Source organism: Alexandromys fortis, unplaced genomic scaffold (assembly GCF_014885135.2).
Source record: "Alexandromys fortis isolate MF-2015 unplaced genomic scaffold, M_Fortis_MF-2015_v1.1 scaffold_158, whole genome shotgun sequence".
Taxonomy (NCBI): domain Eukaryota; kingdom Metazoa; phylum Chordata; class Mammalia; order Rodentia; family Cricetidae; genus Alexandromys; species Alexandromys fortis.
Window position 1 is genome coordinate 3683252 of NW_026068039.1, and position 24673 is coordinate 3707924.

The 24673-nt window shown below is 43.4% G+C and overlaps 1 protein-coding gene across 4 annotated transcripts in view; it reads right to left on the minus strand.

Moving 5' to 3' along the window:
* Kbtbd12 (kelch repeat and BTB domain containing 12) overlaps positions 1-24673 on the minus strand; it is a 78709-nt gene that overhangs the window by 10292 nt on the left and 43744 nt on the right. For 2 of the 4 annotated variants that reach the window (XM_050165447.1, XM_050165448.1), the window contains exon 5: positions 21770-21967. In XM_050165447.1, the coding sequence (XP_050021404.1) occupies positions 21770-21967 (198 nt within the window). Of the gene's footprint in view, positions 1-4960; positions 5306-21588; positions 21968-24673 lie in introns of those variants that run through there. The other 2 variants (XM_050165449.1, XR_007595888.1) reach the window with 2 other exon arrangements.

Genomic DNA, 24673 nt, shown 5'->3' on the forward strand with positions numbered 1-24673 from the left:
AAAAAAAAAAAAACCTAAAAAACCAAAAATATTCACAAGACTAAATTCAGATGAGGACAAAAACTTTCATTTGTGCAAGGTTGTCTGGTGTTAATAAAATGACTATTTAGTAGACATTAATAACTGTTGAGAAAATCAACTGGCCCTTTGAACAACCATATAAGAAGCATTCACCATTTTCTCCATTAATAGTGAAGGTAATAGCTTCAGACAAGCTAATCAACTTGCCTCAAGTTCTACAGCCCTTGGCAAACAAAACTCCACTGTGTAGCACTGTTCTCAGGGGTCTACAAAGCATGATCAGTTAGTTTAATCACAGAAACCAGAACCCTGTGCCAAAAGAATAAAAGGATGCACGCACCGGAACATTTCTAGAGTGTTCACATTAACTAACAATGAGAAGGTTAGGACAAAAAAAAAAAATCTCAATACAGCAGACGTCATAGAAGGTGTGTAACTGCCCAGAAGGCAACTGAATTCAGATTTCACAATCAAAGAGCAAACAGCAGGATCGGGACGTGAAAACACACAGAAGAGGGTTCCTGAGACCACCCAGGATCTGGTGTGGACCGGGCATCACTGATAGGCAGCAGTAGCATGGGGAGGGGGAGTTCATACATCTACCCAGTAAAGGACAGCTGCTGAAGTGGCGGTGAATGCAACGGCCTGATGCTTACGTTTCTTTAGAAGCACTTTGGACAAAGCAAAAGAGAAGGAAAATAAAAGTATATTGAGAGCGCAAATAAAAATTACAAACTGAAAAAAAAAAAGAGAGACAAACTGGGTGATGTGGCTATTGGAGTAGACTGTGAGGGGAATCTTTCTGAAATGGACAGTCTGACACCAGTGGAAAAGAGGAGATGCCACCGGTGGACCGCAGCCAGGACATCCCCTGAAAGACTCTGATGACGGTCCAGTGTATTCTCGTTTTATTCTCTAAAACCATGAGGTAGAGTAGACAAGCACGCGGGATTTCACAGAAGGGTACACGGCAGTCAGCGGCAAGGACCATTGCTTGAGCTATTCCTCCAGGTCACTGTGTTCCAGGCAGCAAGTGAATCACGCTTGGGAAATAAGCCACACAAGCAGCGCTTTAAGTAAATCTCTAAAGGAATGAATCAATCACTATCTAATCATTGGTCTTTTCTACTTCAAGACAACTGTATACTGTATTGTTTAAGGCCAGCCTGGTCAATTTAGTGAAACCCTGTCTTCTAGTAAAATGTAAAAAAAAGGGAGAGGGGAGGGAGCATTTGGTGACACAGCTCAGTGGTAGAGCAACTGCCTGGCATGCATGAAGCATTTGGGGTAAACCCAGAAAGCATTAGTATGATTTTCATTGAATTTATATACTACAATTTCAGATCTAATTGGGAAGGGCTTACAGCAGAGACCCTAATTAGAAGCCAATTAGATGTACTTCTCAGTCTTGGGAATCGGGGAGGCTTATTATCTTTGTGAAACCCCAGTGAATACACTCGCCACATGGGAAGCAGGAAATCACATCGGACTTCTGACCTCAAAGCAAGAACTTTCAGAAGTGTGACAGAATCATTTGCACCAAGCTGAAACCTGTTTCTGAGACTTCGCTTGTTCTCTCTGCAGTCAGGTCCTTCTCTGTCCCCTGACATGAGTGCTGGGTTCATTCACTCAGATCTTTCATGTCCTCTCATGTATGCCTTCAAGTGTACCTCCTGAGGGCTCTACCACCATCGAGAAGGTCCCTGGTACCATTCAGATTTCTCCAGTCTGTCATTTCAAAGTGAATACAGTTTTAACTCAAGGCTTGTTTAGAATGTTTAAGATTTTCCAGTGGAAGGCTGGAGAGATGGCTCAGCAGTTATGAGTGTATACTCTTGCAGAGGACCCAAGTTTAGTTCCTAGTACCAAGTTGGTGGCTCACAACTGCTTTTAACTTCAGCTCCAGGGGATCTGATGCCCTCTTCTTGCCTCTATGGGTATTGCACGCGCGCGCGCGCACACACACACACACACACACACACACACACACACACACACACACACCCGCATGCATGCATATACATACACGTACACATATAATAAATCTTTAAAGAATTAAGATGATTGCTTTTAATCCTAGCTCTCGGAAGGCAGATTTATCTTGAGTTTAAGACCAACCTGGTCTACAGAACGAGTTTCAGGACAGCAGAGGCTACCCAAAGAAACCTTGTCTCAGAAATTAAGAAAATTAAGCTAATAGTGAGGCATGCTGGTATGCACCTTTAATCCCAGCACTCAGGAGGCAGAGGAAGGCAGATCTCTGAGTTCAAGGCCAACCTTATCTACATCCTGAGTTTCAAGACAGTTAGAGCTACACACTGAGAACCTGTTGCAAAAAAAGCTGACTTGTAAGTATGAATATATTAGTGTTTGTCTATCCTTTGATAATAAAAAACGTAAAACAAAATATATCTATTGTGTATGAGGAGTTGACTCTCTCCTGCCACCATGTGGGTTCCAGGGATTGCACTCAGGTTGTCTGTCTTGGTGACAAGGACAAGCTTTTTTTTTTTTTTTAAATTATTATTAGAGTTTTTTCTCTGCTGCCCTCCCTGCCTCTCCCCTCCCCTTCAATCCTCTCCCAAGGTCCCCATGCTTCCAATTTACCCAGGAGATCTTGTCTTTTTCTACTTCCCATGTAGATTAGATCTATGTAAGTCTCTCTTAGGGTCTTCATTGTTGTCTAGGTTCTCTGCGATTGTGATTTGTGGGCTGGTTTTCTTTGCTTTATGTTTAAAAACCACCTATGAGTGAATACATGTGATAATTGTCTTTCTGGGTCTGGGTAACCTCACTCAAAATGATATTTTCCAGCTCCATCCATTTGCCTGCAAAATTCAAGATGGCATTATATTTTTTCTGCTGTGTAGTACTCCATTGTGTAAATATACCACATTTTCCTTATCCATTCTTCGGTCGAGGGGCATTTAGGTTGTTTCCAGGTTCTGGCTATGACAAACAATGCTGCTATGAACATAGTTGAGCACATGTCCTTGTGGCGCGATTGCGCATCCTTTGGATATATACCCAGTGTATTGCTGGGTCTTGGGGAAGGTTGTTTCCCAATTTTCTGAGAAATTGCCACACTGACATCCAAAGGGGCTGTACCAGCTTGCATTCCCACCAGCAATGCAGGAGTGTTCCCTTTAACCTACAACTTCTCCAGCATAAGTTGTCACCAGTGATTTTGATCTAAGGACAAGCTTTATTATCCCCTAAGTCATCTAAATAGCTTTAAATTTTTTTTAACTTAATTGCATACCATTAATACCATTGTGGACAGGTAACTGGTTTCTATAACTTTTACTCTGGAAAATACACTGAAATTTTCTTTTGCTCTATTTACAGTTGGTTAACATCTATATTCTTTTTTAAAATATTTATCTTTTTTAAAAATTTATCTTTTTTAAAAAATTATCTTATGTGTATTGGTGTGAAGGTTTCAGATCCCCTGAAACAGTAGATACAGACAGTTGTGAGCTGTCATGTGGGTGCTGGCATTGAACCCAGGTCCTCTGGAAGGACAGCCAGTGCTCTGAACTACTGAGCCATCTCTCCAGCCCCTAATATGTATATTCTTAAAGTATCCAACAGGAATGTATATCCCTTATTTGTTTACTGTAGGGGGCTTATATTTTTGTTTCGAGAGGGTATAGTTCCAGCAGGTCTCGAACTTGCTATGTAAATCATGTTGGTCCCAAACTCATAGTAATCCTAGTGCCTCTGCCTCCCAAGTGCTAGGATTAAAGGGGTGTGCCCATGCCAGAGCTTCTACATTTCTATGAATTAAATTGATTCTAGTTCTTGTCTTTGCTGCAGTGCTCCACAAGGGACTTTCTGTGCTGAGGGATGCACTCTAACCGTGCTGGCCAACACAGGCAGGCACGTGTGATGTTGAGCACTTTGGATTATTGCTATTGAAACTGAGGATCTGATTTTTTAAATTTTAATTGTTAATAGCTTAAACTAAAAACTAAAATAGGCACATGTGGGCATTAACGGTCTTGTTGGAGAGCTAAAATCTAAATCTTTTTGCTCTAGTCTCTAGCAACTTGATCTCTGGGTTTCTGAGAAAGGCATCATTGAGTCCATGCATTTTAAAGGAGTCACTCCCATATCCTACTGTTTCTGATAGTTTCTGCTTTCCATATTTCAAAGCTGTGTTAAGTGCAAAAGGGCTCTGCTTGTTCATCAGGGTTGGGGTGGTGACAGAAATAATCTGGCAGCCTGTGGCAGGGTGGGGTCTGTTGAGAGGACAGCAGCTCAAAGACTGTGGGGAGCTGGGGCTAGAATGCCAGCACTGCCCCTTGCGCTCACGGCTGTGTCCCCTTCTTAGTGGCAGACAGGAGAGGATGCCTGGGTCCAAGCCTGGGCTGCAGGAAAGGGTGCAGGAGGAGGGAGCGTGCACCGCCACCGCCGCAGCAAGACTAGGACAGGGCCAATAGGACAGGAGTCTAGCACAGCTGCTGTCTGTTTGTTCTCCTACAAGATAAAGTAACTGCTCCTTCACACGGTGGCGCTCTTGGATGTGCTTTTTAGCAAGGCCACACTCAAGTCCTTTGTTCTTTGTTTTATTGGAAAGTCCTTTGTTCTTTGTTTTATTGGAAAGAGGGTCTTTGTGTTTTCCTTTAAATGAATGTAGGCAGACCTCTTAAGACTGCAGTCAGTTGTCTTTTCTGGATTCATTTCCTCAGTGTTCTCTCTCTCTCTCTTCTTTTGTCTGTTTTTTTTTTTTTTTTTTTTTTTTTTTTTTTTTTTTTNTTTAGACAATGCTTCCTAAGATGCCTCCTGTCCCAGAACTGGCTCTGTAGACTAGGCTGGCCTGAAACTGGAGATCCACCTGTCTCTGCCTTCTGAATGCTGGGATTAAAGGCATATGCATCACCGCCACCCAGCCTTCAAGTTTTTTTTTTTTTTAAGAATTTTTTATTTTATTTTAAGAAGCAAATCCAAGCCCTTAAGTTAGTAACGCTTTCACGTTAGCTGTATAAAAAAATGTATTATTTTACATCTCCCCATACTGCACACTACCACAGCACAGAAGCTTCAAGTTGTTTCTCAAACCATGTGTGTGTTGCCAGTTTTTCTAGGAGTCTGTTATTTCATTGGCATGGAGTGAAAAATCACTGTATTAATCATGAAAGGATGATAACCAGACAGGCTTCTCCTCGGAAAGAGGCTGCGCTGCCACACCCGTCTTTGTGACTGCAGGTGGTCACCATCTCCACCAGGCTGGCTTGGTTTGTCCTCTTGGTGTCGCTCTCGGTACTCTTCTAAGTCAGGGCTTGGAGAACAAGGAAAAGGAGATGGTATTTGAGTTGACCTACTTAGGATGAAATATCAGCACACTCACAAGGAAAAGGAACAGGAGGCTGAACCCCATGTCAGCTCTTTTCAATGCAGCTAGTTCACCAAAATAGATGCACCACACACAGCAGCATCACATTCCCTGAGGGGCCAGCAAGCCATGACCACTGCTCCAGCAGCCAGTGGTTCAAGAACACGGTCTATAGAAAAAGGGGCTCAGCTCTACCAGAGAGGAAATGAAATGTGCACATGAACTTGGGGTGAATAAGTTAATGAAAGTCCACGTATGTGGCAGACTGTCCTGGGATGCACCCCATGTTTCTTTAGGGTGTGCTCTGCACTCTGGGAGGTGGAAACATTGGGGACCATTTCATCTCGATCCACTCTTTAATGCAATCAGAAAACTGAAAATGGTGTTTGGGGACTGTACACTGTTCTCCACTGATTGACCCATCAGAGAAATGCTAACTTGTTGGTGTGTTATTATTATAGGAACAGTGTCACTATTTAAAAACTTTGTACATTTATTTTTTATTTTTAATTATGTTCATGTGTATCTGTCTGCGTGTGGGTATGAACAGTGCCCACAGAGGCCAGAAGAGGCTGTAGAGTCCCCTGGAATTATAAGTGATTGTGAGCTGCCTGGCTTTGGTCCTGGGAACTGAACTCATGTCCTCTGAAAGAGTAGTGCACAGTGAGTTCTGAGCCATCCCACACCTTTGGAATATTCTTAAGGACATGTCCCTCCAGTTTATGTAGGGCATCCCTCGCCTCATCCATGCTTATGTTCCCTTTGTTCATTTTCTGTTCCGTGTTACTAATGTTGTCACCACGGTAACCAAACACCTGACAGGAGGTATCTTAAGGAGGAAGTTTTGTTTCTTTCTGAACACAGTGTTTTAAGGAACACAGTCCATCATGATGGTGAAGGCATGGTGGCAGACGGCTTCAGGGTGGTGGGTGAGTGGTGGCTTGCTCTGCTCATGTGTAGGCAGACCAGGAAACAGGCTGAAAGCAGGCCTGTTCCTTTCTTCCTCCATCCAGAACCTCCTTCCTAAAAGCTCATAGGCTCCCAAAACAGCTCCAGCAGCCACAGACCAAGTCTTTACACAAAGGAGCCCGAGAGGAGCGGCTTGCACCAAAACCATGATATCGATTTATTTCAATGTCCACCTCACTGTGTGCGCTCTACGTCCTGTCCGGGTATGAATGACTCTGAGAAGGGAATGAGACATCTCACTGCGCATGTTGCTCTGGCCTCCTGGGTGTGTGAATAAATAATGTGGAGTCCAGGTTACTCTGGCCAGTTCCGAGTCAGGGATCTGACCTGCTCTTCTGGTGGCAAGGAAGCTGCCTGTCAAATGAACTAATGCTGGCTCAGGAAGAAGGAGGTGGCAAGAGGCACGTCAGAACAGGCAGGATCAGCAGGTGACAGCCTGTCCAGGGTTTTTGTGATCTCACAGAGCACACAAGATAGGGATCACACAGATAGGAACGTGTGTCAACATTCATTCTTTGGTCCTGCATTTAACTGGTTAAGGGTTTCATCAAATTGAAAGAATACACCTGTAAAATAAATTTTGATCAAGGGACAATTGGCATTCCATTACAGACTGTAAACACATTCCTAGGATTTCTAACTTTACTTATACAGTGAGGTTTTGTCCTTAGTTTTTGAGACAAGGTTTCATACACACACAGTCCTGGCTGGCCTGGAACTTGCTATGTAGACCAGGCTGGCTTTGAATTCACAGTGATCCACCTGCCCCTGCCCCCCAGGTGCTGTGGCAATACCACAATGTCCAGCCTGGAAAGTTTCTATTAAAGTCACATAGAAGCATTGGGATAGCAAAACAGGGGCTGGCGGGATGGCTAAGCAGTCACTCTTCCAGCGGACCTGGGTTTGGAGCCTGGCACCCACATGGCAGCTCGCAACTGTCTGTGGTAGCTCCAGCTGCTGTGCTCTTTGGGCTGCTGAGTGCTATTCCCCTGTATAGTTTACCACATCTTTCTTTGTTCATCTCCTTAAGGACCTTTGAGTTGCTCAGTTTTAGAAATTCAAACTTGAAAGCTATTCATGTACAAGTTTTTGTGTCAGCATTCTTCTCTCTGGGGTAACTACAGACGCACGCATCAGGTGACAGGGTAGGAGTATTTTAGCTTTGCTGTTTTCCAGAGTGGATGTTTCATTTTGCATTCTCACCGGGAATGCAAGAGAGTCTGTTTTGCTCAACATTCTCCTTAGGTCAAGATCTAATTGTCAAATAATGTCTTAAAATATTTAGCTTTTCAGATAGTTTGTAGTATCTCATGGCGACTTAAAATTCACATTTTCTTAAGGAAATGGCATTGAGCATCTTTTCAGATTTGCTTGTCTACTTTGGGGAAGAGTTTGTGCAAATCTTATATCTATTTACTTATTACAGTGTTTTGTTTCTTATTTGTTGGGTGGGAGTTGCTTCTCTATCACCTACCAAACTCAGGTTGTTAGGCTTGGGAACAAGTACCACTGGTGACCCCACATCAATTCCGAGCACTTTCCTTACTTTGCTCAATTACATGCTTGTTAAAATACAATTTTCTGGCCAGGGATTGTGGTGCATGCCTTTAATTCAAGAATCTGAATGGCAGATGCAGGAGGGTCTCTGTAAATTCAAGGCTATCCTGGTCTATATATCGAGTTCCAGTCTAGCACGGCCACATAATGAGATCCTATATCAAAACAAAACAAAGGAAAACAAAATAATCTGCCACATTTGTGTGGGTCCATTTAAGGGTGCTTGATTTTGATTTTTTTTAAACTCATTTTTGTGTCCTTCCTGTCCTGGCTAGTTATATGTCTACTTGACACAAGCTGGAGTCATCTGAAAAAAGGGAACCTCACTTAAGAAACCGCCTCCCTAAGATTCATCTGTAAGGCATTTTCTTAGTGGTTGGTGGGGGAAGCCCCAGCCCATTGTGGGTAGTGCCTCCCCTTGGCTGGTGGTTTAGGTTTCTATGAGAAAGCAGGCTGAGCAAGCCACAGGAAGCAAGCCAGTAAGCAGCACTCCTCCATGGCCTCTGCATCAGCTGCCTCCAGTGATACCAGAAATGCTGAAGTGTAAGCCAAACAAACTCTTTCCTCCCCAGCCTGCTTTTTGGTCATGGTGTTTTGCTGCAACAACAGAAACCCTGACTAATACACTCCCCATCACCAGTCCCATACTATGTCAATGGCTATCTTTACACCGAGTCTTCAAATTGAACAATGAACACACTCACTCTGTTCTTCTGGTTTGAAAATCACTTCGGCTCTTCCAGCTCATTCATTTAGCTCTTCCCAAAAACATATCCTCAATGTATGTTGTTAGATATATCCACAGAGCCATCTCTTCAGCACGGTTCCCTTTGGCATGTATGTTTAAGATAGGGTCTTTCCAACTCTGTGTAGCTGAGGATGATGCTGACTCCAGGTTCTCCTGCCTCCATGCCCAAGTGCGGGGATTAGAGGCGCACCTCTGCTCCCAGGTTTATCCCTTGACTTTTTGTTTTGTTTTGTTTGTTTGTTTGAGACAAGGTTTCTCTGTGTATCTATGGCTGTCTTTTTTTTTTGTTTGTTTTTGCTTTTGTTTTTTCGAGACAGGGTTTCTCTGTGGTTTTGGAGCCTGTCCAGGAACTAGCTCTTGTAGACCAGGCTGGTCTCAAACTCACAGAGATCCGCCTGCCTCTGCCTTCCTAGTGCTGGGATTAAAGGCGTGCGCCACCACCGCCCGGCTTATTTATTTATTTATTTATTTATTTATTTATTTATTTATTATATGGCTGTCCTTGAACTTGCTCTGTAGACCAGGCTGGCCTCGAACTCAGAGATTCGCTTGCCTCTGACTCCTGAGTGCTGGGACTAAAGGAGTGCTCCACCATGCCTGGCTCATCTTTTGACTTTGACCAGTGGTGCAGTAATATTTACACTCAATTTCTTTTCTTGTTTTGAGGCAAGGTCTCACCATGTAGTGCAGGCTAGCTTCAACATCACAATCCACTGGACTCAGCCTTGGGGTGCTGAGGTTACAGGGGTGCACTACCACAGCCAGTGTCATCTGACTTTTGTAGGCAGCACACAGTTAGATGCAGTCTATTAGTCTTAACAATCTTTGTCTTTTAGTTAGTTTAATTAGACCACAGACAAGAGAATGCCAGAAACAATATGCTAGTAAATAGATGTGGTTTCTAGTGAGATTTTATTTATAAGACACAGTGAACTAGATTTACCAGGGATGGGCTACAGTTTCTAAATTCCTGGGTTTGGCTATTATATTTGCTGTGGTATTAATGTGCTGGAGTTCAGGTCTAATTAATTAAAAACTCTTTTTTTTCTTTTTTCTATTTTTTTTAACTGTGTGAACATTTTCAATTTCCATTTTTAATTTATCTTGAAGCTTATAATCCCATGTCTCTGGTCATATTTTAGTAGTTGCTGTAAGGCTCATTATACACTCTATATACAGTTGGATACAACTGTACACATTGGCCATTCTGAATTAACACGTTGTTACTCTAGAGTGTAGGAATCTTTCTACAAGTACCTTCCCTTCCCACAGAGAGGGAGATGGCCCCCCTGTGGGTTAGAAACGCACACTGAAAGTACCACCAGGCAATGTGAAAACTTCACTCTAAAGTCACATATTTTAAATTATTAAAGGGGAGAAAATATTCTACAACGGGTACCCAGATATTTACTCTTTGTGTTTCTCTTCATTGACTCTTGAGGCTCCAGGTTTCTTGGTCACTATCCCCTATGATTCTGGACCTGGAATCAGGGCCTCCCACATACTAGGCAAGAGCTCCTACTGAACCAATGTCCTGCTCTTCATCTCTGGGAACTTTCTTTTCAACAACAGGTCTGCTACAACAAGTTCTGTTTCCTTCATGTAGGGAGCGTCTTGTCTTGACTTTGCTGGTTCCTAAACAACATCCTTGCTGGTGTTAGGTTTCAGATCCTTGTTTGTTTTTAAGTTCTTTAGAAATCGTGTCCCATCCTTGGCTTGAGAAATCGGGACATTTTAATATCTAATCTCTTATCTGTTGACTTTCTCTTGCTTCTTTCAAGGCTTTTCTCTGTCGTTGGTGTTCAGAAGTTCGATTATAATGTGTTGGGCATGACTCCCTGAAAGTCCTTGAGAGCTCACAGGCTTCGGGAGCAGTAAGCTCTCCAGAGTTCGCCTTGCAGTTCCTTGTTCCTGCACTTCTAAGGAGCATGCTCCATTCTAAGCACCTCAGTTAACAACTTGTTTATTCTGCCTTTAGTTAAGTCCTTTAGGGTTGCAGCTAGTAAGAGTTTACTTATCATATAATTGCATTCAATAAAACATGTTAAATGAATTAAATGCAACAGTCATCATCCAGGGTAATAATTCTCAATCCCAACAACATATTACAATAATCTAAAGTCCTTTTAGGGGTGCTGAAATGGCTCAGTGGGTAAACATATTTGTTACCAAGCCTGATGATCTGAGTTTCATCCCAGAGACTCAAATAGTGTAAAGTGAGAACTGATTCTCAAAAGTTATCCTCTGACCTTCACATACATCACACACACACACACACACACACACACACACACACACACACACACACACACCAATCTTTAAAGATCCTTTAAATAATATCAATGCACAATACCATATACTCCATATACCTCCATACTAAATACTATAATTTAATATAATTTAATTTGCCAGGCCATCCTACTATTTATGAAGCAGACTTTTGGAGCCAGACTCCATATGTGACTCTGAACTCCAAATTCAATATTTACCATCCGTGTGACCTCTTGTGTGTCAGTTTCTGCATCTATAAAGGTGATACCAGTATCTCTCCCTCACAGGCTGTCGTGAGAATAAATGGATGAATTCATGCACAGTGCTCAAAGCTGATATTAGTGCAGTCACAACACCAGCGTTGGTCTTATGCTGCATCGGAGATAGTGGAAGAACCCACAAAGTACTTCCCAGTGTGTTTTCTGCCTGTTGGTTTGGGTTTGCCCTTTGTAGCCACCATAGTCTCACCACTAAGACTAGTCTAGACTTCACTAGAGGAGACAAAGGGGTGTAAAGAAAGTTCTGCCGGACAGATAGGGAATCAGGAAGCCTTTCCAGTTCCCAGTGAAGGAAGAAGGATGGGGAAGAAACAAAATTGAGGTGGGAATGTTGGGTTCCTGGGAAGCCAGCTGAGGCTGAGCTGAGCCCTGGTGAGCTGAAAGCAGAGCATCTCGGGCTTCTGGATGAAATCTACAAGAGTAAGATTGGCCCAAATGGAGATGTCGCGGTGCTGCTCCCTAGCGCGCCTGCAGAGCTTCCTTGCAATTTTGGAGAGAGGCAGGAGCTGCAGGCTGCACCTAAGTGCCTGTGCTGTAGTAAGGATGAGGATGAGGGATCCTGCACCAGAAAACCCCGATGAACTGAATTGCATGTCTTCAAAGAGCTCAAGGTTTTTACAAAATGCCAACAGTCCAAGCCCATGCGGTCCCTTGAAAAGCAGTATTCATGGGTACTGAGTGTGGGCAAAGGAATCACCTTCCTTCCTAGGGTCACAACTGTCATCTTTGGAGTATTCTTACAGCTGGAATGGGTGTCTGCCACTAGGTGTCGTCTGCCACCACAGTCTTCATCTCTGGGAAGAGTTATTTCTGCCTCTTCTTTTGCAAAGCACAGGGTTTATTTGGGAGCTGATGATGTTCTGAAATTAGATGGTGAGGTGGTCACACTAACTTTGGGAATGCGCTAAAAACCACATCCCACTGTTTTTTCGCTTTTAGGGAGTGAATTTTACATGAATTATATGTACTAATGCTTATTTTAAAGGAAAAAGCAAGAACTACCATCCTCGTCTTCTTCCTCCTAAGTAGTCAGCTTTGGGGTCTGACATTAAAGAAGAATTGAGTTGAAGTACCCATAGGGAGAGAGTGTGACAGTAGCTTCCCCTCCTCCCTTCCTTTGCTCCTTGGCCTCCACAAACCCACTTCTGCCTTCCCTAGGCATTTCCTATTAGTGGAATATGGCAAGAGAATTAGAGGCAAGATGATCTTTGGAGGCTGTCTTCTCCCTTGGAGCGTTTCCACGATTCACTTGTGCTAGAGCACACATTAGCAACCCATTTGTTGCTCAATGCAATTCTGCTGTGTGACTACAGAACCTTGTATCTAGCTGTCCATCAGTTGTTAAGCATGTGCATTGTTTCCACCTCTGGGCTCTTACGACACTGCAGTGTGGACTCTACCGCATGAGCTTCTGTGAGACAGAGTTGAAGGCCTTCTGTGTGCACTAGGGGTGAACTGCTAGGTCACATGGGCCACTGGAGTTTAACCCTTTAAGGAAGTGCTGGCCATGTTCCACAGCAGCTGCACACCTACGCCCTCACCAGTGTGTGAGGATCCTGACTTCCCCAGTACGTGTCAAGACTTGTTTCTATCTATCTATCTATCTATCTATCTATCTATCTATCTATCTATCTATCTATCTATCTATCTATCCATCTATCCTTTTGTGACAGCCTCTCTGGTGGCAATGGTGATGTCCAGCACTTGGTCATTGGTTTACATTCATTGGAGAAATATCTATTCAGGTTTGTCATCAATTAACAAATTGGTAATTCCCTCCCTACACCAAGAACTACAGACAACCCATGAATGCTGGGAGGGGGAGAGGTAGCCTTCCCCAGAGAAGAGCACACCAGCTGGGTGGCTAATACCAAATGGTAAGTCCTGAAAACATGCATACAAGTAACATTATACAGACTGATCAGGGGTATTTATGCATTTAGGAAGGGCATAGGGGAGGGTTTGTTGAGAAGAAAGGGAAGGTGGAAATTATATGATTATATAATAGTCTCAAAAAGTAGAAGAAATAATTGTTTAAAAGTTGGTGACCTGTCTTTTGCTATTGAACCAGATTTCTTTATATGGTCTAGATATGTCTCTTATTTGTCAGATATATTATTGACAATTTTTCTCATTCTGTCAGTTGTCTTTTTAAAAAAATGCTCTTAGAACAACTTGCCTATTCAGTGTATATATAATTCAAAGCCACAAAGATGCCTTCATTTCCTTCCAAGACTTGGTAGCTTTAGCGATGATATTTACATCTTTTTTTTTCTTTTACCCTTTTGAGTTCATCTTTGTACATGGTGTGAGGTAGGGGTCCAATTTCACTCTTTTGCATGTGTATATCCAATCATTCCTGTACAATTTGGTGGCAAAAGATTCTTTCCCAATTAAACTATCTTAGAAGCTTTGTTGCAAACCAAGTGACTGTAATAGAAGGGGTCACTTCTGAATGCTCAGGGCTTTCCCACTGAGCTGTTCAGTGTAATTTGCTGGAACCCCACAGTCTGGACTGTCACAGCTTTGAAGTGAGTATTTTGGCTCTTATTATAAAGGTCTCTTGCATCTCCATGTAAATTTTTTTCATACAATATATTTTGGGCATGTTTTTTCCTCCTCCAACTTTTTTCAGATCTTCTATCCACCTGCTTACCTACCAAACTTTATGTTCTATTTTCTTTAAAAAACACAAAATCACAAAAATTAAAATCAAAACAAATAAAAAATCAATAAGACAAAAAAGTGCCAAAACAAAACAAAATAAAAAGCCCACAGGAAAACCCCCCCAAAACTATGGAGTTATTCATTTTGGCTAACTCCATTTAAGATTTAAAACATCTTACTAACCTGACTACTTATTTGGTTTATTATTTACATTTTTTGAATATTTTATCAATTTTTATGTATGGGTGTTTTGCCTGTATATATGTCTGTGTACCATGTGTGTGCAGTGCTCTCAGAGACTGAAAAGGGCATTGGGTCCTATGGTACAGGAGTTACAGACAGCTGTTAGCTGCCACATGGGTGCTGGGAACCAAATCTGGGTCCTCTGCAAGAGCAACAAGCGCTTTTAATACCTTAGCCACCCTTCCAACTCTGGGCTATTATTATTGTTACTATTGTTAATTATTTCGTACTTTTTTTTGGTTTTTCAAGACAGGGTTTCTCTGAAGTCTTAGAGCCTGTTCTGGAACTAACTTTTGTAGACCAGGCTGGCCTAAACTCACAGAGATTCACCTACCTGCCTGTGCCTCCCGAGTGCTGGGATTAAAGGCGTGTGTCACCACCACCTGGCCTATTTTGTACTTTTTAATGTACAAGTTCTGTGCCTCCTGTTAAATTTATTCCTAAGTGTTTTAGTTTGGTGGCACAATAAATGTAATGTTTTCTTAATTTTAACATTTGGATTGCTTGTTGTAAAGGCATACAAATATGATTTTTTTTCTTTCTTTTTTCTTTTTGGATTTTTGAGACAGGGTTTCTCCATAGCTTTTTGGTTCCCGTCCTGGAACTAGCTCTTGTAGACCAGGCTGGCCTCGAACTCACAGAGATCCGCCTGCCTCTGCCTCCCGAGTGCTGGGATTAAAGGCGTGCGCCACCACCGCCCGGCCAAATATGATTTTTCTGTACATTAATTCTGCATCTTGCAACCTTACTGAACTTGTTTCTTAGACTCAATAAGTTAAAAAAAAAACTCTCGGAATTTTCTAAATACAAGAAAATGTCATATTTTATTACTTTATAATCTGGCTGCTCGTGTTTCCTTTTTTCTAATTGCCCTGAGCAGTTCCCAGCACAGTGCTGAACATTATGTTGTATTATTATTCTCAGGGCAAAGCTTCCTGTCTTCCCGTCAAGTATGATGTCAGCCGTGGTCTTCCCACAGATATGTGTTAGGGCTCAGTCACTGTGCCGAGTGTTTGCGGTGAGTGGGAGCTGCATTTTGTTGTCTTTTATTTATCATCTCTCAAGATGACTATCCCATTTTTTCTTTTATTCTAGTCATGGGTGTGTTATATAGATCAGTTTCCAGAGAATTAGTCAGCCTTGAGTGTCTAGGAGAGTCCTGCTTGGTCATGATCCATAACTCTTCTTGTGTGTTGCTGGATCAGTTGCTGGGATTTTGTTGAGGAGTTCTGCATTTGCAATCTTTGATTTCTTCTGTGTGTCTACATGTGTACATGTGCCATGTGTGTGAGTGTGTGTACACATGAGTGTACAGATGGAGGCCTGAGTTGATATCAAGTGTCTTCCTCAATGACTCTGCACATTATTTTTGTTTTGTATTTAAAAATATTTAATTGTATGGGTATTTTCCCTGCATATATTTCTGTGTATCACATGTGTGCCTGGTGTCTAAGGAGGCCTGAAAAGGGTGTCAGATCCCCTGGAAGTGGAGTTTTAGGTGGTTTATGAACTGCCAGGTAGGTGTTGGGAATCAAATCCCAGTCCTCTGGAGGAGCAGCCTCTGCTCTCAACTATTGAGCCATTTCTCCAGCTCCTTATTTTGTTTTTAATTATGTGTATGTATGTTTGTCTGGATATGTGAATGTGGGTGCCTGTGGAAGCCAGAAGCGGACCTCAGATCTTCTGGATCCAGAATAGAGCTGTGAGCAGCTTGATGTGGTTGCTGGGAGCCACACTCCCGTCTTTACAGGAACAGTACATGCGTTTAACCCTCGAGCCATCTCTACAGTCCAACCTACCTTATTTTGTGAGACAGAATTGTTCTCTGAACTCACTGATTCAGCTAGACTGGCTGGGCAGTGAGTCCCTGGGATCCTTCCTAGTGCTAGAAATACAGGAGTATTCCTGGCCTCTTAAAAAGGTTCTGAGGGGTCAGACCTAGGTCCCCAGGTCACATGGCAAGCACTTTCCTGACTGAGCCATATCCCTAGCTTCTGAGTTTTGCTTTTTTTTTTTTAATTGGGTAACACTGAATTAACAGAATAAGTTGAGAAATGTATGCTCATTTATGTTTTGTAAGAATGTGTGAGAGACTGGTCTTGTAAGCTCTGGCCTTGAAACAATGCTGGCTTCCTCAGTTCATGTTGGAAGTGGAGAAGAAAACCTCCTGGGAGAGACTTAGGACTCTGTCAAAACCAAGAAGGCTCTGGGTTTTTCTAAGCTAGTTTGATGCAGACTCAGGGGGCCGAAGAAGACAGAGGAGTCCAGAGTCCCAGAGGAAGGACAGTGTTCTTTGCTGCTGACGCTGCGGTTGCTGCATGGCTACTGTTGCTGCATGTCAACGTTTTAAATGCTATCTGAGCTCACAATCTCAGAGTGACTGGAAGAATGCCGGCTACCACCTGTGAGTGCTAGAAAGAAACCCCGGGCTTGGGAAACGTAAGACTTTCACAAGGACCAGTAAGCCTGTCTGGCCTTTGCTGTGGAGGGAGATAATGTGTCTTCTAAGGCCATCTGCTATACAAAGATGCTTAAAAAATAGCCTGTGTCTCTGCCCAGAAGACAGGAGAATCCCACAAGCCCCCAGGGACTGGTCTCCAGCAGACTCCTTAGTGCTCCCCTGCCATTCCTCTTTATTCACGCTTGATTTGCATATTGTAAACTTTGTTCTAGTTTTCTCAGTTTCATAGTCACATGATATGAAGGGTCAGATGACTGTACCCCTGTAATTCCTTGAAGAAGCTGTCCCTACCCACTGCTCCTCTTCCCACTTGTCAGCTTCTCCCGGCACTGACTCCAGTCCTATAAATAACATTTTATAACACTTCATTCTTGATTTCTCAGATGAAGGCGGGTGTGCTCTGGAAACTCTTTGAGTTTGTTCTCTGAAGATTCATATGGAGGAGACTTTGTCTCCAGAGTGGTGGGGCTGGGAGGCAGGGGCTTTTAATAGGTGAGGCTTCGCAGACGGTGAGCAGATCCTGGGATTGCTCTTTATAAGGGGTTGGTGCAGCTCTCATGGGGCCTGGGACTAGTGCTCCAGATTGGTTGAGTGTAGCCTAGTAGCTCATGCCCATAACTGCAGTACTCAGGAGGCAGAGGCAGGAGGCCCACTGTAAGTTCAAGGCCAGCCTGGCTCACATAGTGACTTCCTACAATTCAGACTTTGTCTCATAAAACAAAAATAAGAGAGAATAGCTCCTGAGTTACTTGGGCTTCCTGTTTTGCCATGTGACCTCTCCCTTCTGCACACACTGCCACCATCCACCCATGCAGTGACTCAGCCAAGGAGCTTGCTCTTACCAGAGGCCAAACAGTTGGGGTCATTTGAGTAAATAAACTTCTATTCTCCAAAACTGTGAGCTAAATAAGCTTTTTGTTATAGGTACCCTACTTCAGAGATTTTGTGGTAGCCACAGAAACAGATAAAGACAATGACATTGAGAACTTTTAGACTCCCATGTAGGACTTAGCTTCGTTTCTCACCCTTAGCATACTTGTCTATTTTCTACTTTCTTATTTTTATAGAACAATAAAGGCACAATATTGGTTAGCTCAACATTTAGTTCTTATGTCATCTTGGCTGAGCCACACCAAATATTAAAGGAATGAAACCTGGTGTCTTCTTTGATGTTGTTTTACTGTTGTTAGCTTTCACTGCAATGCCATCAGTATCTAAAACATTAAAATTATTGTGATTTAGGGGCTGGGGAGATGGCTCAGCAGGTAGGAACACTGTTGCTCTTGCAGAGGGACCAGAGTTAAGTTCCTAGCGCCCACGTTGGATCCAGTGCCCTTTTCCCCACAGCCAGGGGATAGCTCCATTCTGCACTGCTGTTCCCCAGGTCTGTACAACGGTTGTTTTCCTGGGGTATCCCCTCATCCTCTCAGGAGTTTCCTCTTTCTTTCTACTGCTTAATCCTTTTTCTGTATACATTTAGGTATGTAGGTGGAAAGTGGTTTTCCACAGAAATTCTGAATGCATTGGTTTCATTTTCTTTTAGCTTCCAACATCATAGTTCAGAAGTCTGAGTCTAGGTGCTTTGGATAAAACTCTTCCTCTCTTTAGAGCATTTTGAGATCAAGTTTGTCTCTAATGTCACAATGATACGCTTTGGCTTTGTCTGGTTTTACCTGCTTCTCAGGGCTTTTGGTTGCTTCCTCTAGTCTAGTGACTTCAGTTCTGGAGTTTCTCTTCATCTACTCTATGGACGACACATTCCTGTCCACTTTCTGTTCTCTTTGCCAGAGGTTCTGCTACTCAAAGGCTGGGCCTCCTGGACCTCATTTCTCTTCTGATTTTACAATTGTTTCTTTACTCTTCTTTTTGGGAAGTTTCATCAACTATCTTTGCCACATTTCCAGTGTAGATTCAATAACTGCTACACATCTTAATTTTCTGGAAATCTCTTCACGATCCATCCTCTGTTCCTTCAACACAGCATTTACTTCATCTCACAGACTGCAGTTCCTCCTAGCATAGTCCCAGCTCTTCTGGGCTACGCTGCTTTATATGTTTTCCTCAAGGATCTAGCTGTTTGCTCATCTTTAGACATGAGGTAGCCAAGTTCCAGCACTTAGAATGCTGATGCAAAAGGATCACAAGTTCAAGGCCAGGGTGGACTGTATACTGAGACCTTGTTAATATACATATTTACACATAGATACACATATATGTGTAAATACACATACACACATGCATATACAAACACACATGCATATGTGTGTGTATGTGTGTGGGGACATGAGATATCATGTAAAATTTTTCTGAGTCTCATCATAGGTAGTCAGGTTTGGCTTTGCTCAGTCATGGTTTCTGTAGGGTAAAATTGCCAGAATTCTAGATGTCAGGGAAGGAAGAAAGCTGGGGATTTCAACTCCGTGTGATCTCTTAATCCCCATCTTTAGTATTAGACCCCTGACCTCAGAGCCCATCCTCAACTCCATCCCTTCTGGGATGAAGGCTCTGTCTCTCTATGAGGTTCCGGTGATGGGGCTTCCTGTCTTTCAGGTACCCTTCATGCTTTCAGTATCACTCTTACTCCTCCACCCAGAGTCACCTGTTGATGCCAGGTATGTGGGGTATGTGGGGCTCTGTGGTACCAACCAGCTCTCCTTTCTCTTGTCACTCCAGTTTAGGATTAAACTGTCTCAGGTCTGGTCACTATGTGCTCGTCCGCTCCAAGTTCCAATGTTGTGCTGCTTTTGTCCTTCCTCTTTTCTTAGACTGTGTTTATTCTGCTATTACTTTAGGGGGACTTGGAGGGAAAATAAAGGTGTTCAATTTGCTATTTTCACCAAGAACAAATCACTGTTCATTGTGTGCTAACGCATATGTCTTACAAATCAAATGCTGAAGATCTCACGAATGCATTTTAATTAACATCTACAGAATTGACAATATTAAAAGAGACTGGAAGTTAGGCCTGGTGGCTTATGCCTGTTACTGCAACACTTGATAGTCTGACGCATGAGGATTGTCACAAGTTGGGGTCTAGCCTGGGTAACAGAGTGAATTCAGGCCACTATGGGTCACAGAGTGAAATGCTGTCTACTCAGGGGAAGGGGAGGAGGGAATTCCTTGATTATGGTTTCCTAGATAAGTAAATAACTGTATATTGTCACTCAAGGAGAGAAAAAACAGTCTTTTTAGGTCTGGTGACAACCCCAGGTCACAAGAGCATGCGGTCATCTGATTGTTCTATCTTGCATAAAATCTCAATGACAATTCATTCAGCAAACCCCAGGCAACCTATCACCTTAGAACTAAGGAATTAAATGGGCTTTGGGAGCTCTTAAGGTTGATCTTTCCCTCCAGCTGGCTGTTATGTAACCAAGGAGAGTTCCACATGTAGGATGGGTTTATCATACCTTTGAAAAACCAGGGGACATCAGGTTCTCAACTCGGTACAAGGGAAGGTAGGACCCAGACATATGGCAAAGCTGTCCACCTAGCACCTTAGATACTGATGACCACCCATTCTCAGAGGACCTGGGCCAGCTCTTGTATCTCTGCCCTTCTTTTCTGGTCAACAGTCAGGTGACCAATAGAGTTCACAGACCAAACTGAGGAGAGCTCAGTGCCTGAACCCTCATCAGGCAATCTTTCAAAGCTCCAGACCTCCTCACACAGGCAGGACTTGCACTTAGATTTCCTATATGATCAGTTTTCTTGCTACTGTGAGAGAAGACAACCTCAAATAAGGCTAATGTTCAAGAAGTAAGAGATACTAACTTTATAAAAACCAATCTCTTTGGGATTGGCAAGATGGCACAGCAGGTGAAGTCTCTTCCTGCCATGTCTGACAACCTGAGTTCAATCCCCAGGACTCTTAGAGACAACCAGCTCCCAAAAGTTGTTCTTGGACCGCCACACTCAAGTCATCACACACACACACACATACATACATACATACATACATACATACATACATACATACACACACACACACTAAATAAGATGTAATAAAAACTTTAAAGACTTTTTGGGAAAGTCTCTAAAGGACAAATGAAGAAAAAGTAAAGTCATGGGCACTTTCCAGCACACAGCAGTGAAATGGTGAAGGCAGCATAGCCCAGCACAAACCTATCCAGTCTTAATAATGACCACATTCATCAGCGTGGCAGAATGGGTTCCAGCTCTTCCTTCTACTGAGAAAATCTGCTGTTGGGCTGCAGAGATCGCTCAGTGGTTTAGAACACTTGCTCCTCTTTCAGAGGACCTGAGATAGGTTCCTCCTACCCAGGGTGGTGACTCACAACTGCCTATATATCCAGCTCCCAGGAATGTGATACCTTTTTCTGGCTTCTGAGGTCACCATGTGGCATTCACATACATACTTAAATAATAAACATCAAAAATTTGCTGTAGTAGAGCAGATTTCAGACAGTGCATCATTTTCACCTGCAAATACTCAAATGCAATCTCTAACTGTTCAGAATATTTTTATTTGAATTTATATAAAATACAATACTATTATTGTCTCTAAAGTAACTCATTAATATCATCTAATACCCTGGCCTATTTTTAAATTTCCCACACTATCTGAAAAACACCTTTTCATCAAAGGTTAAAAATAAAGAACAAACACTTCATGTGTTTGTCTCATTTATCTTCTAAGTTTCTTGTTTGGTTGTTGAAAATTGTGTGTGTGTATGTGCGTGTGCATGTGTGTGTGTAAATATATATATATATACATACATACATACATACATACATACATTAGGCATCATTTCAGAAAAGTGTTCAGTATACTCCAGTTGGTGGTAGTGAGTAATATAAGGGTTTTCTGCTTTGGTAGGTAAAAACCTAAAAACCAACACTTCTGCTCATCCCTCTGCTTCCACATCCCTCCTGTTTTGAAATTTTTCTTTTAGTACTACCACCAGGGATTTGCCTTCTCTTCTATTTCTTTTCCCTTCATACTCAGCTGCTATGAGCTGAATGGCTGCCATGTACTAGATGTACTATACACTTGAACCCACAGAATACTCACCATTTCGTAGAGGTGAAGCGCCAGAGAATCCAGGGAGCTTCTGCAGGCCACTGGGCCCTGGCAACCAGACTTTTGCCAGTGTCCGACTACTCTGGAAAGCAAGCACTGACCACCAGGCAGCATAATGGAGGTAGACGTCCATGCCAAGAGGTCCCTGCTATATTTATAGCTAGACCAGTACCTGCTCCATGAAATCCCCCGCAGACATAGAGCTTCCCATCCACTGCACCCGCGTTGGTGGAATTGGTTCGCAGTGAGAGGAGGGGACTTGGCATAGGTGGGCCTTCCCGCCAGAAGTCCCCGTCAGGATTGTAGATCTCCACCACATCAAGGCATTTCCGAACTTGTCCCCTGTCTCGGCCCACACAGCCAATTCCGCCTAAGAGAATGAAGCACAGAAATGGGGGTGTTTGGGAGCAGAAGCCTTACAGCGGACATCCTCCCTTCCTAGCGCAGTTGGCAGCATCGGCTCGCTGGCCTTTTCTTTGGCACCTATTTCAAAGGTAATTTCTGTGACAGCAATGTCTTTCATGTGTTTCACAGACAAACTTAATGTCACTGTGTCGCTGCAATGCAGTATTTCCCGTTACTTAGACATAAGAATCATTCGGAGTAGACCCTGCAATGTCGTTCGCACAGTGAGCACTCCCTTTCCAGTAAGAATATTGGTTGTTAGCAATGATTTCATGGATGTAGCAATCAAGGACTATCTTTTCCATGCCTCATCACTGCAGACTGCCCTCTTGTCTTCATGCTTTTCCATTTGAAGAGAGAAGGGCTCTTCGGTAAATTTCAGGTTTGAGAGTAAAGGAAGACCGGAAGAACTGGGAGATGAAATGCCTAGCCGGTCTCTTCCCTTACTGGACACCATGGTTTATTCAGCAGATGCTCACTAAATGCTCACTGTTGGCAAGATAACGGTAGGTGACAGCTCAAAAAGATGGGTAAGCTGTGCTCCCACCAACTCTTTAGAAAGTAACGGAGCGAAGGCAGGGCACGGCGGTGCATGCTTTTAATCCCAGCACTGGGGAGGCAGAGGCCAGCATAGGGAGTTGACATAGCAAGTTCCAGGCCAGCCAAGGCTACACAGTGAGACAGCCTCCAAACAGCAAGAAGTTAACAGAGTGGAAGGGGCCATACATGTAAACAGATTAAAAAGTAAGGCAAGAATCTCAAGGGCTACTTCAGAGGTTCAGGGATGGAAACAGGGAGCAGACATAATACATACAGAATTAGGATTTTAAGCCCAATTGTGTAAGATTTTCCAACCCATTGTGACCAGAAACATCAATCTGCTGCATGCATCTTGTTTTTATTCTCTCCTCCTGTGGTGAGTTGAATGAGATGCCCCCCAGAGTCTTGAGGTTTAGAATGCTTCATCCCTGGTTGGTGTTGTTGTTGGGGGAAGTTTAGGAGGTGTGGTCTTGCTGGAGGAAGAATGTCATGGGGGGCACGTCACTAGGGGTGGGCTTTGAGAGTTCAAAGACCTGTGCCATTCCTCAGCTTTGCTCTCAGCTTCCTGTTCACAGTTTGAGATGTAAGCTCTTAGCTTACTGCCCCAGCTGCCACGCCAGCCTGCTTTCCCTCCGTGGCAATGGACTCTTATCTCTCTGGAATGGTAAGCCAAAGCAAACCCCTCCTTCTGTCCTTCTGTAACATGCCTTGGTTATGGTATTTTATTGTGGCAATAGAAAGTTAACTAAGACACCTCCTAAGTCCCAAGACAAAAGGTTTTAAAGTGTGAGGGTAAGGTTTCTGACCTACAGGGCAGCTCCTGAGTTCGAGGCAGATTCCCTGGAAGAAGGGACAGTTTTGTATTTGCAATTGTTCTCATCACTACCCTGTTCTATTTAGACCCACTGCTGATATTTGTAAGCTATAAAAGGACTGCAGAGTGTTGGCCATGGCTACACCAGCTCTCAGGGAGGATGTTCCTGGAAGGGCCATTGATATGTGGGGTGATGAGTACTGTTGGGGCACAGTGTTTATCACAAACTCAAAACTAAGAAATACTCATGGCCTTTATGGTAGACTCCACGTTCTGAGAAGTTGGTCGCACAGCCTCCTCTCTTCTTCACTGCTACTTAGACTCTGCCCTTCGCTGACTCAGTCAGGCAGCATCTTCGCCATCACCTCTGACCCCACCTTCAGCACCTCCAACAGATCCTGATATGTCATCTGCCTGGAACGAATGAACGAGTACGACATGTTCCGCCCCCACGTTCTCGCTGCCACTCTTTCCACACTGTACTCCTTGTCTGTCCAGGTCTGGGTACTGTAAGCTCCTGGAGGGCAAAGGTCGCATCCTCATGACTGTGCCTGCCATACAGTCTCGATGAATTCAGGGATGAGAGCTGTGTGTTTCTCCATAAATGGGTCTTAACCCAGATTCTGAAGGTGATAAAAGACTGGAGGGGTCTCTCGCTCTTTGGTGATGTCACTTGGTCAGTTCTCACAGCATGAACCCAGAGACTGAGGATATGAGCTCAGGAAGCCCTTAGCTGTCTTCTCTCTTATCTGCCTAGACACATAATTTAGCCCACTATGAAGCCAAGTCTGAGTTGCTGTGTTTTGAAGGAGGGGACACATGGCCTCCACAACTCTGTGTTCACGGACAGGCCCACTTTCAGTGTGGCACTGCAGTAGCGGGAAACTTCCTAGTGGTAGGAAAAAATGGAACTTCCTACTACTGGACAAGAGGTCATGCAGATTTATCTGTGGCGCAGAGCTCTGCAAGGTAAAAGGATGATGAGCCCTCCTGTGAGAGGCAGGAGACATGCTTTGGCGTTGGTTTGTGTTGCGACCATGTTAGAACAGTAAGTGAAGCAAACAGTCTAGAGAAGTCTCCAGGAGCTGGTTTGTGGCACCCAGTGCACCAGCATCTTGAGTCTAACTCCACATTGTGGGTATCACTCTTGGTTGTCTGAGATAATGAGAGTGCTTGTCACCTTTGCTCTGCTACATTTAATTTCTACATTCAAAGCTAGCCTTGTGAAACGTGTCCATTCTCTTTGGTGAACAGGTAGCTAACATGCTCTGTCCCACCCCTGGGTGACCTCCTTCCACTCCTGGGTGAGCCGAACTT